A 13,636-nucleotide genomic window follows, 5' to 3' on the forward strand; every position below is an offset into this window, starting at 1 on the left:
GCTGCTCAGCCTGTGTGTGTGTGATGTCATTAGAATGTTCGTGTGTGCATGGTTTGAATGTGAGGTCAGTTTGTATGAGTGGGGCTGAGTAGCTGGATGCTGCTCCCGGTGGGGTCTTCCTTTCTACCAACTTTAAATAATAAATCTAATTAAGAACATCAACGGCTATTGGATCTACTTATATTACAGTTACCATATATCATTGTAACAATGGCGACGAAGGAGAAGGAACTAAGCGTGCAGAAACTACATTTGAAACATGGAACTACAAAGATGAGAAGTAAAGCTTTTAAAAGAAGACAAGCAACGCTTTTGATGCCCTCCGGTGTCATGTCACATCTGACAGCCTACTGAAAACATCAATAAAGGTATGTTTCAAGCGTTGGACTTTGTGTGGCTTATTGAGTTTTAAAATAGCAGATTTATTAACGAGGCCGTCGAAATTTCAAAGTCATGAGTGAGCGTCAGAGTGAAGCAATAGGAACCTTTAATACCTTTTGTGCTACGATGTTCAGGTCCCTACTTAAAATGACTATTTATATTATCAGAGGCAAAGATCAGAACCCATATTAAATTAAAAGAGATGAACCTTTCAGCAGCTTATGTGAGGCGGCAAACATTGCATATGTTAATTGCTGTTATCGGGGGTTAACATCGAGCCCCGGAGTATTAATTACTGGCTTAGAGAAAATGTTGACCCTGCACTCTGTTACCATATATAAAATACTGTATTTTACTCACCGTATTTCCAACGGTCGTTCTCATCAGCTGAAGATCTGTTTCTTGGCCGGCTGGATGATGAATGATGACGCAACAGAATACTGCCACAGTATTGGTGATTCTGTAGAACGCGCCGGCATCTATGAACGTGCGTCAGCGTCATGAAGGGTCAAGTTCACGCAGTGTTTATGCGCACGTACGTGCATCATTGGCAACAACTGTCATGGCAGGGTCAAAGAGCGTCGAGATTACGAATGACTGACTACCTAAGTTCTTTCATTGTGCTCCGGTCTCCTCAATAACATCGAGCGCATTTTCAAAGTGTTCTTCATGAGAAAGGTACTGTTAATAGACATTTTGACTGAAATTGATTTTGAAACTGCCACAGATTGCTCACTGGAGCTATTTTCTTTGGAAATTTCCAACATTACGTACTGCATACATTAATTCTGTTCCATCTACGCCATCTAGTGTCTATTTTTCATTATGGCACGACTACAGGAAAACATTATCCATTCAATTTAGACACTTGGATTCAATTCTGTGAATGTCATTTACCTGCCTTGCTGAAGAAGTGGAGCTGTTTAACATGACAACGGTGACTACTTTTATTGTTTTAGTTTCTTGTTTTGAATTATTTGTTAATCACATATGTACTTGTGATGATATGTTTATGCTAGTTTACATGTTATGTTCAGAGAGTCTGATTTGATTTACTGTTACTACATGAACTGTTTATATGCTGAGAACTTTGTTAATGTGCTCCTTTACTGTCATTTTAATTGGTTAATTTACGCTTACTGAATTTAGCCACTTATGTATTGAATTTTTAGTGGTCATGTTTTACTATGCAAAGTCGTGGAAGTGCTAACATTTTATTTTATGGAAATGAACCACATTTGTGCTCAATTTATTTGAGGAGTTCATTCTTTGTAGTATTGGCTTTAATTGGTTGAGCCATAGGAGTGCGTTATTTGAGTTGGGATGCTCAATTTTAATTAATTCTAGTGATTCTTAGTAGGAGCGTTTGGAACTACTATTGGTAGATGTTGAAATTTATTTTGGTGTATGTTTTTGATGAACCACTTTTTCTTAGTGTTCTATTCTAATAGAGGAGTTCACAAAACTTTTTACTGTGAGGAGTTGTGTAGATGCTACATTTTCTTCTATTGCATTGAACCACTTTTAGTGCTCAAAAAAATTTGAGGTGTTCAATCCTAGTGTGAATTTTCTGAAGATTAGTTTTTCAAGTTTGGAATTTTAAAGTGTATCTTTTGCGGAGCCACATAAGTGCTCATTGATTGAGGTGCTCCATCTATTTCAGGTTAAATTATATGGGGCTGCAAAGTCCTCAGTTCTGTTCATTCATGATTTATATTGTTGAACCACACAAGTGCTCTATTCAGTTAGAGGTGTTCAGTTTTACAGAGAGCCGCTGAGGAGTCATGTACCTCGTGCGAAATGTTATAATTTTACATTAACTTGGGATGTCATGTACCTCATGCACTAGGAGTTATGCGCCTTGTGCTGTGTGTTTGATTGTAAGTGTGTTTCGGGTAGCGTGTGGGTACTTCTGCGTCCTATTTTTGTTATTCTATTGGGACGCCATTTTATCTAGTTTGGTTCCCTGTCTATTGCTTTTTGTGACAGTCTGGCCAACTGGCATGATCTGTGATATTTAGGGTTTTAGTTCGTGATGGGAGATGATGGTCATGTGAGGTCTAAAATGTCAGATTGTATTGTTATGAGATGTCTTTTGCATTCGATTTATGCGACGTGATATTATGCCTCTTTTCATGTTTTGTACAAGTATTCCCATATTATGCTATATTGCTATTTCATAATTTTATTTATAGTCATTCATTTATTTGTGTTGACTGCTTACTTGAAATCCTGACCTTATCATCGTCAGGGCATACTGTATTTATTTTCTCTTGCTTTCTTTTGTGTTCATTGTTTTAAAAGAGGGAGATGTGTTATATTCTGGTCATCTCTTTCCCTGCTGCTCAGCCTGTGTGTGTGTAATGTCATTAGAATGTTCGTGTGTGCATGGTTTGAATGTGAGGTCAGTTTGTATGAGTGGGGCTGAGTAGCTGGATGCTGCTCCCGGTGGGGTCTTCCTTTCTACCAACTTTAAATAATAAATCTATTTAAGAACATCAACGGCTATTGGATCTACTTATATTACAGTTACCATATATCATTGTAACAGCCCCCTTGGTCTACTGGGCAAAAACCTGGTTAAATAATGATATCCCTTTGAACCACTGTATTCTTAAGGATTGTATGGCGCTAGACATGGTGTCTAAAATTCCTTGGCTAGTATACATTAAGAACACGTTGAACAATATGGGTAGGCCAGATCTTTACAATTACCCGAACAACATAGTCAAAGGAGACGTCAAATGGATTAAGGAGAACTTCCTGCTTAGGGCGAATCAGGCTAGGGAAGAGGAGGAATTAATTAAGCCAAAAGTTAGAGCAAATGTTTTGCTCTTAACTACCCCCTCTCTAGAACCCTATCTAAAAATTGTTAGTAAACCATTTCATCATCATCTCCTTATTAGATTCAGGTTTAATATTATACAATATTCCTTGGGTAACTTCCCAGTGTGGGGGGTACCTGATATACTGAGCCCATGTAGCTGTGATAACTTTTCAGAGCAGTCTCTCATGCACTTTGTAATGTTCTGTGACCACTTTAAGGAGGGTAGAAGGCGGTTTTTAGCCCCAATCTTAAGAGATGCGGGTTTTTCACAAGTACGCCCTGCTCTCCTTTACTTACAACTATTAGGATCCACAAAGGTAATTTTCGGGGTTGCTAGCTTTCTGGTAGCTGCCATGCGTATTAAGACCAGGAGGCTATCCCCGAATAACCTGACGGGGTGACCGAATATACTGTGCTCTTTTTTACTGCTTTTAACTGTTTTTTAGCATTCCCATTTTTAACAATTTTTGTATATATTCAATATTATCATTAATGTATAATGTCTTTTTAAACTGATGAAACGTGACATTGTCTTTTTATTTGCCTGTCTTTGCTTTTATGATTTTAACAATCGAATAAAGCTTGTTTTGACTTGACTTGACTTAATTTGATTTGAATTTCATGTATGTCAGAATTCCTTTTGGACTGCTGCTGCCATTTCAGCATATAATGTTTGAACTATTTAAAGATGTAAACAATGTCATGTTTTTCCAAGATGATATTTTGATCATGGGAAAGACAAAAACTGAGCATGACAAAACTGTCAGGAAAGTAATGGACATTTTGAGGGCAAACGGTCTAATGGCTGAATTAAAAAATATGCATATTTGTGAAACAGATTGTGACATATTTAGGGCACAAAGGGCCAGATGTAGGTAATCTCGATGTACCTACTTTTAAATACCGAATCATACCGATTCGGTACTTAAGAGTAGGTAAATGGGATGTAGGTAATTTCTCTTTTTAAATGACCGAATCGGTAAGATTCGGTTATTACCGAATCGGTAAGATTCGGTAATTACCGAATCGGTATTTACCGATTCAGTAATTGCCATTCATTCCTTTGGGCCTCCAGGCCCATAGGAATGAATGTCAATTACCGAATCGGTAAATACCGATTCGGTAATTGGGGGAAACATTGAAGGGTGGCAGGGTGTCACTTTGACACCCTGTTGCACCCCTCAATCGTGTATGGGTGCACATGTTGCAGACATACATGCCCTAAGGGCATGTATGTCTGCAACATGGCAGCATTTGAAAAGCAAAAAAAATGCATTTTCAAGGCTTTTCATTGTTTACCACCAACTTCTAGTTGGTGGTAAATTACAAATTCTTAAAGCCCTGTAGCACTGTTTACAGTGCTACCTACATCTCATAATACAGATTCGGTAATTTTACAGAATCGGTAATTTTACCGAATCTGTAAAATTACCGATTCTGTAAAATTACCGAATCTGTATATTAGGTGGCCCTACATCTCAGTATCCAAATACCGGTTGGTAACAGCCGAAAATCGGTATTTTCGGCCGTTACCGACCAGTATTTGGATACCTACATCTGGCCCATAGTGTCTATTGAAGTCATCAAACCAAATGAGTTACTAGAGGATATAGTAAATTCTCCGGCTCCTTGCAGCAAAGATTATGTCAGAGCTCTCCTGTGGCAATTCGGATTGTATTTAAAATTCATTACAAAAATTCTAGTAAAACATACACCAACAGGTAACTCCTCAAGAACAAAAACAAATTTGACCAGTCCAAAGAATGCCAGCTGGAATTGGAGTAAGTGAAACAAGAAATGAGTCTCATCATTCCTTTACAAGGATTTGATCTCACCTTAAGATCTATGGTCACCACTGGTGCTAGTTCTAAAGGCATTAGTGAGGAAGGTCAAGAGTGTGCTCTGGTGTTTGGATCTCAATCTCTCACCCTACAGAAGAAAAGTACTCTGTAATTGAGCAAGAGGCGTTAGCTTATGTGTGTGGGTTAGCACATTATAGAACCTTCATTTGGGGAAGCCATCTAATTCTGAGGAGGGATCATGAACCCCTTACTAAAGTTCTTTCTTACAAGGGGTTAACTTCTGAATCTCCCGAATTAGCAAGACTATCACTTAAACTCTTAGATTTTGATGACAATGGGGGATGACATTGAACAATACATTGATATTGAAACAGGTGTGATCAAAGCAGAAGAATGGAGCAAAGCTTATGAGGATGATAAAGTACTTACTGAAGTGCAGGGTAAGATATTTGAGGGGTGGTCTGGAAAGAGTAATATGACAACGAATTGAGGGTGTACTGGGAAGTAAGACAAGAACTATCAGTGGAGGATAGAAACATTTTGACAAATGGAAGAATCTTTCCTCCTTGTAGTCTAAGTTAAAGGATAATGGAAGTATCCCATGAGGGACACCCAGGTATAGTGAAAACAAAGACCAGGATTAAGGAACAATACTGGTGGCCCGGTGTGAGTAGTTGCATCGAAAGGATGGTGAGAGATTGCATGGCGTTTTTAAATGCAGCCATAATCAAGTTAACCTAAGGCCACCTCTGTGTGAAATCTGTGCTCCAAGAATGCCTTGGAAAAAAATCAGTGTGGATATTACAGGTCCGATCTTGTATGGTTTTGACTAGAAGTTTATAAAAGTTGCCATCAACCATTTCTCAAAATGGCTGGAGGTGGAGGAGAGAGATTACCGAAAAAATCATTACATCTCAAATGACATCACTGATGACATCACTGATGACATCTCAATTGACATCACTGATGACATCTTTCATGTGATAATACAATGCACCTACTCACACTCTAATCTAACTTTTGATACATCCAGTGTTAAATACAGACTACCATTGACACACCAATACCAGTTACTACATACGCACTCACTGATTCCTAAGTCTACACACACACATCCACTCATTCACCCATACAATCACTCAAACATACAGTCACTCATCAATACAACACTATCATATGCACTCATACACCTATACAGACACTCACACACTGCCACTCATCCATGGAGTTACTCACAAACCTAGTCAGTCATGCAAATAATCAATCACACTCCCATTTCCTCATCTATACAGTTATACACACAAACCCTTACTTATTCAACCATAGACTAACACATACTTACTTTCTTTTACAATCACTGATACAAGTACACATTGATCCATACAGTCACTTACGCAATCACAGGCTCTCATGTATAGTCATTGATATATGCCAACTCTCACATGCACTGTGTTTTACATATGTACTTACTTGGACATGTAGCACTGAGATATCCATTCACTCACCAACACACCCATGCACACAGTCAACCGCCCATACAGCTGGTTCCACATGCACTCTTGAACCCATACACCAAGTGAATCAACTGCTCACACATCTATGTACAGAGTCACACACCTCCCAGCCACCCACACACACACACACACACCCTCACATACAAATACTTGGACAACCAATAAATAACCCATATAGCCACTCATATAGGAGAAGTGTGGCTCACTGTGTTAGAGCGGCAGACTCTGGTGCAGAGATCTGACCCGGGACCAGGGTTCAATTCCCGTCGCGGCAGGGTCTTGCGCTCACTGTTCGCGGACCCGGTAATTCTCGCCACGGTGCCTACTCTAATCATGGGTCCCACTCGGCAACTCTGGGCAATAGCTTGCTTAATCTCCACACCGGCCCTAATAGCTAAGGATGCCTGGCTTCACCTTGAGGTGCCCAGGAGTGTGTGCCTCACAGGAACAGGCCAGGATGGGTTCCTCAGCGGTACAGCGTGGGGACACACTGCTAAGTGTAACCAGGCACTTTATAAGCTCAGTTACATACATACAGACACTTATCAACACATGCAACAGATTACACAACAACAGACATAATGATGCACACATTCAGACAGTTTAGTCACTAACCCATGCATTCAGTAAGACGCATTTAATCATTCACTCATACACTCAGTCACGCACCTACTAAATCCTTCATCCAGACACTCATACATACACTCCTTCTTCAATATGTAAAACATATTTTAACTTTACAGAAACACACAGACACTGGATGATGTCATCAGTGATGTCATCAGTGATGTCATTTGAGATGTCATCAATGATGTCATCAGTGATGTCACTGACTATGTCATGAAGGATGTAATATGTGACATCATCAGCAGTACATTGCGGGTGCATGAGTTATAGTTAGCTCAACTAACTATAACGGGCAAATTTCAATGGTTTTATGAGTCAAATTTCCAACTAACTATAACGTCCCTGAAACCTGTGTTTTTTTCAGTGAATTTCTAAGGTTTTTTAAATGCTAAGTCCTAACTATAACGTATGTAAAACCTATGGTTCTTCAGTGAATTTTGAAGATTTTTTATATGTTAATTTCATATTTTAATAACTTCTTAAATAATATTTTGCAACTCTATTATCTTTGTTTTAACTTTAAAAATGATGTCATATTTTATATCTTCCTCGTGGCTGAACAGTCAAGCTTCACCTTCATCACCTTCTTCACCTGAAATCACCCGACATCGGTGGGGATCCGCTCATCGCCTTCCCAGTCACTGGCTAGTGACCCAGACTTTGAACCCTCTGCTTTCAGATTCTTCACATCTCCAATCCAGGCTTGGATTCCTCCGGACCCTTTCCACTTAGACGCCAGCAGCACTTTGCAGCAGCTCTCCATTGAAATCGTCAACGAATCCCGACACAAAAAGACACCTATGCACCCGGCTTCCCTGGGTGAAGTAACTCGAGTACTCCGGTGCTCCCATGGGTGTTGACTCTAGAACCTCCTAGTTCTAAAGGGGTATGCTCCAAATCTTCTTCTAAGTGTCTTTTATTTCTAAAATTCCAACCGCGACTTTCGCCATAGAAGGTAACGGTGATTTCCGGCTGTGTTCAGACACTGCACGCATCCCCCGTGGGTCCCCTGTGTCACTACCTTGGGTGGTTCCTGGTGGCCCCAGTGGTTCTAAAGGTTCTAGACCTTGTATCTATGGAAGTTGTGGTTCTTATACCACTTACTTAATATATGGTTTGGTACGCCCCTAGGTCTCAACGTATATTGTGCTAATCTACAGTGTGCTAAATAAATTTACCGTATGTACTTTTGCCTCTAGCCTCATAAAGAGACTAGAGGAATGTGTTTAGAATAAATACATGTATTTTATATACATACCTGGTGTGGTTCTCCTTTCCTTTGGTCATTCACGAGATTATAAACTGGTAAAACAAGCTGCTTTACATTCCTTCAAGACTTAGCATGAAGGCCGCGCTCTCCACAGCTACTACTAGGATAGCTTTCTATGTAGGTTGTCTTTAAACCTACCATCAATAAGGGTCGTTTGGACTGGTGCAAGGTGCCCACTAGAATAGTGGACAGCATATGCCAGGACAACTTCTCACAATGCACTACTCATGCACTCAATCAATCATGCATTCACTGCTTATGCACTCGTCCTAATATTCATGTGCCAGTCATTACTCATTGAAACATCCATTTACCGCTCATGAATTGAATCAATCAACCATACACCACTCATGCACTTATCGTAACATCCATGCTCCTCTTGTGCACTCATTCAATTATTCATACACCACTCAAGCACTCATTCAATCATCAATAGACTACTCATGAACTCATTCTAGCAGCAATGCACCACCCATGCACATTTTGTAACATCCATGCACCTCTTGTGCACTCATTCATGCACCACCCATGCAATACTTCAATATCCTTACACTACTCATACACTCATTCTAACATCCATTCACCTCTCATGCACATAATCAATCACCCATGCACCACTCATCTACTCTTTGTAACATCCATGTATCTTGAATGCACTAAATCAATCAACCATGCACCACTCATGCACTTATCATAACATCCATGCACCACTCATACACTCATTCTGACACACATAAACCTCTCATGCACTCAATCAATCATCCATGTGCCACTTATGAACCTATCATAACATCCCTGCACTTCTCATGCACACATTCAATCATTAATGCACTCATTCAATCATCCACATGCTACTCATACAACCATTCTAATATCCATGCACCACTCCTGCACTCATTCTAACACCCAGGCAACCACTCATGCACTCACTGTAATATCCATGCACCTCTCTTGAGCTCCATAATCATACTTACACCACCGATGCACTCATTCTAACTCCCAGGCAACTCTCATGCACTCACTGTAATATCCATGCACCTCTCTTGAGCTCCTTAATCATACTTACACAACCGATGCACTCATTCTAACACCCAGGCAACTCTCATGCACTCACTGTAATATCCATGCACCTCTCTTGAGCTCCATAATCATACTTACACCACCGATGCACTCATTCTAACACCCAGGCAACCACTCATGCACTCACTGTAATATCCATGCACCTCTCTTGAGCTCCATAATCATACTTACACCACCGATGCACTCATTCTAACTCCCAGGCAACTCTCATGCACTCACTGTAATATCCATGCACCTCTCTTGAGCTCCTTAATCATACTTACACAACCGATGCACTCATTCTAACACCCAGGCAACTCTCATGCACTCACTGTAATATCCATGCACCTCTCTTGAGCTCCATAATCATACTTACACCACCGATGCACTCATTCTAACACCCAGGCAACCACTCATGCACTCACTGTAATATCCATGCACCTCTCTTGAGCTCCATAATCATACTTACACCACCGATGCACTCATTCTAACTCCCAGGCAACTCTCATGCACTCACTGTAATATCCATGCACCTCTCTTGAGCTCCTTAATCATACTTACACAACCGATGCACTCATTCTAACACCCAGGCAACTCTCATGCACTCACTGTAATATCCATGCACCTCTCTTGAGCTCCATAATCATACTTACACCACCGATGCACTCATTCTAACACCCAGGCAACTCTCATGCACTCACTGTAATATCCATGCACCTCTCTTGAGCTCCATAATCATACTTACACAACCGATGCACTCATTCTAACACCCAGGCAACTCTCATGCACTCATTTAAACATTCATGTACCATGTATGCACTTAATCAATCATGCCAATTAGAAGCATTATTGATCCTCGAGGCGAAAACCGAAAAACCATTTATCCGTGGTCAACGATATTTTAATAGGACCGCATTTTAAATACGAAGAGTTGCCATCTATGCAATTTTTTTCACGCATTGTACCTTACACTTTTATTGGAACGTGTTTCGCTTTTAAAAAAAGGTCACAAAGGTTCACCATCCATGCAACTTTCCATTCCCATTTAAAGTTTATCTTCTACTAATATGATCTAAATTACGAAGATATTCATTGTAGCAACCACGGTCAAAAGATCATCGTTTATACAGTTATCAGCAATTTTTAACAAGCATTTGCAATGCAATCGGTTTCGCATTTACGTGAGTTTAAGCTTAAGGTATTGCAAATGACAATGCCTTTTATTTATGTGTTTTGAAAACATGCAAGCGGTGCGTTAACAAGCACCTTATAATAATAATAATAATAATAATAAGGTAGTTTATAAAGCGCCTGGTTACGCCATCCCGGGGTGTCCCCGTGCTGGGATGGGATACCTATAGTCCTTGCTTACGAGAAGCAAGGCTGGCAGTAATTGCACCTGTTTCACTGACAGCCTTGCTTCTTGTAAGCCAGGACTATCAGTACAACGTACATGTTTACGCACCTCTTGCAGGTTTTCAAAACACATAAATAAAAAGCATTGTCCTTTACAATGCCAATAGCTCAAACTATGACAAACACGAGACCTATTGCATTGCAAATGCTTGTTGAGCTCTGAGGGCAATAGCGAGGGAATCACTGGCGGAAGTGGTCCTTGTGGGGCACCAACAAACATTGTCTCACTGGCCGCCACCAGCGCTAAAGTCAGCCCAGGACAAAGACAGTAGACTACACTGTAGAGACACGGTAGATTTGGTAATGTGTGTTTGATATGACACTTAACGCTACTGTTCAGCCTATTATAAAGTACCCACTTTTGGAAGACAATGACATTAGGGCATGTGCTTAAAAATGGTTCACCCAGATTCATACAAAGATTAAAGACTCATATCTCCTGTGTCAGGAGTCAGCAATTTACCCACTTATCTAAATCTAGGTTTAAGCATTTTTTGTCTAGTCAGGAGACATGAGATTCTGTCAATTTCAAAATCAGTCATACATCTTGAAAATGACTAAAGAGGCTGTGATCTGTCAATGCACTTGTTTTTTTTTTATTTAAGGGATGTAGTACCTCCCTTTGTGCTTTAGGAAGCTTTTGTAAGCCAATGTACTTCATAAGGTAGAGGAACTTCAAGGTAATTGGCAATATCTTATGTATAAAATAGTAGAAAGTTTGAAATTGATTTAGAAAGCTTTTTTTCAGGATTTAAACTTGTGTAAATTGAAAAAGAACATGCACCTGAAACTAGTGCAAATTCACAAAATACATTATTTCTTGTACAAAACATACGCTGAGGATAATTGTGCGCATGCATCTGCCCCTGCACAACTTCGTACTTGTGGTGAATGAAAGCATGTTGAGGTAGACATCAACACACACTCCTCATTCACAGAGTGATGCACAGCTTTTATGCTCCCCGTTGCATTATGAGAGTTCTTACCTGCCTCGGGACTAACAGCAATGCATGTCTTAAAGGTCCTAGTACATTAAAGTACATGCAAGAGAAAGGGGATGATTTACAGAATTACATTCCCACTCCTAGTGTAACGGTAGATATTTGGCGCCAGCTGCTCGAGTATCGGAGCACCGGCCAAGTGCACTTAATAAAGACTGCGATTCCTCATCAGTTAATTTCATTTACCACAAAGAAATTGAGAAAACTGCATGTGTTTTATCTGAACACACAATACTAAAACTAATAACCAATAACCAGTGCACAATCGTGGAGAAGTGTGGCTCACTGGTTAGAGGAGGCAGACCCTGATGCAGAGGTCAGACCCGGGACCAGGGTTCAATTCCCGACGCGGCAGGGTCTTGAGCCCAAATGTCCACGGACTCGATAATTCTCGCCTTGGTGCCTACTCGAATCACGGGTTCACACTCTGCAGCTCTGGGCAATAGCTTGCTTAATCTCCACTACGACCCCCCGCGGCGGGATGCCTGGTCTTCACCTTGGGGATGCCCAGTAGGGGTAATCTCGCAGGGAAAGCCAGGACGGGTTCCCAAAGCAAGCGCTAAGAGACCTGTTGGTGATTTGGCGCTATATAAATCGAAATTAACATAACATAATTTCACTGAACTAACCACTAAACCTGTTATTCGACGTAAAGCACATTAACACGTCCCCTGGGATACTTTTGTGCTATTAAATGCAATTACAATACAGAGCAATACAATGTTTTCGCTACAGGCATGAAGCTATGTCACATCTAAACGTTATGGAAATTACGTACATTTTTTACGTAAGAAAATTACGTAATAATTGTAAGACTTGGGGGCATATTATCAAGGGATTTATCTCCTCTTTTTTGGCTTTAAAAGCCAAGAAATGGGAGATAAAATGATCTCCCTATTACCTAGCTGTCGCTAACAACAGTTAGCAACAGCTAGTAGGAGATAGCGACCATCTTGGGCCCCGCTTTGCATGTCAGAGACATTTATCACTAATGACATGCAAAGTGGGCGTGCCAAGATGTTAGCGACTGGAAACAGTCGCTAACATCGCTATCTCCTATTACCAACTTATGGAGATATTCGTGCTAAGCGTGAATATCTCCAAAAGCTAACACCTGCCCTGAGCAGTTCTTAGCCATGTTATCCAATGGGAGGTGGATAACATGGCTAAGAGCATTTGCTCGGTAATGCATTAATATCGCTGACTTTTTAGCGATATTCATGCATTTCGGCCGATTTTTATCGTTTAGGAGATAATCCTTGATAATATCAAGGCTCCTAAGCGATAAAAATCGTCGCTACACGGCGATAAAATTATTGCCGCTAAGCCAACATAGCGATAATTATCGCTAGTTGTTGGTAATATGCCCCTAGATTTCCTTTTACATAAATAAACAAATGCTGTTTGTGTTACTTTTACTCCTGCAACTTGCTTTGTGCTGTGTACTGCCATTGAAAATACAGTGAGCCTGTGAGTGCAGAGGAACGCAGTTATTTACAGAGTCTCCTAAGGAAGTTATATATGTCAGGGCCTCTCAGGAGCCGACTTCTTGTGAAAGCGAGTTCATTCCTCCTGCATCTCAGTGTCCTCCATTTCTGGCAGACAGAGGGAGAACCGCATTTTATGAGGGGTGAACGCAGGAACAGCCCAGTGTCGGAGTTCTTGGCATTATCAATATACCAATGTTTTTTTACCGAGCCATGTTGCAGGGTGCTATACCCTTTGTGGCAAAAAGAGGT

The 13,636-nt window shown here is 40.5% G+C and overlaps 1 protein-coding gene across 4 annotated transcripts in view; it reads right to left on the reverse strand.

Moving 5' to 3' along the window:
• Positions 1-898, reverse strand: part of LOC144822040 (scavenger receptor cysteine-rich domain-containing group B protein-like) — a 346,782-nt gene extending 345,884 nt beyond the window's left edge. For all 4 annotated transcript variants that reach the window (XM_078679110.1, XM_078679109.1, XM_078679108.1 and 1 more), the window contains exon 1: positions 742-898. In XM_078679110.1, coding sequence (XP_078535236.1) covers positions 742-883 — 142 coding nt within the window. In that variant the 5' untranslated portion in view covers positions 884-898. The remainder of the gene's footprint in view (positions 1-741) is intronic.
• Positions 899-13,636: the final 12,738 nt, after the last annotated feature.

Source organism: Lissotriton helveticus, chromosome 3_1, assembly GCF_964261635.1.
Source record: "Lissotriton helveticus chromosome 3_1, aLisHel1.1, whole genome shotgun sequence".
Classification (NCBI taxonomy): domain Eukaryota; kingdom Metazoa; phylum Chordata; class Amphibia; order Caudata; family Salamandridae; genus Lissotriton; species Lissotriton helveticus.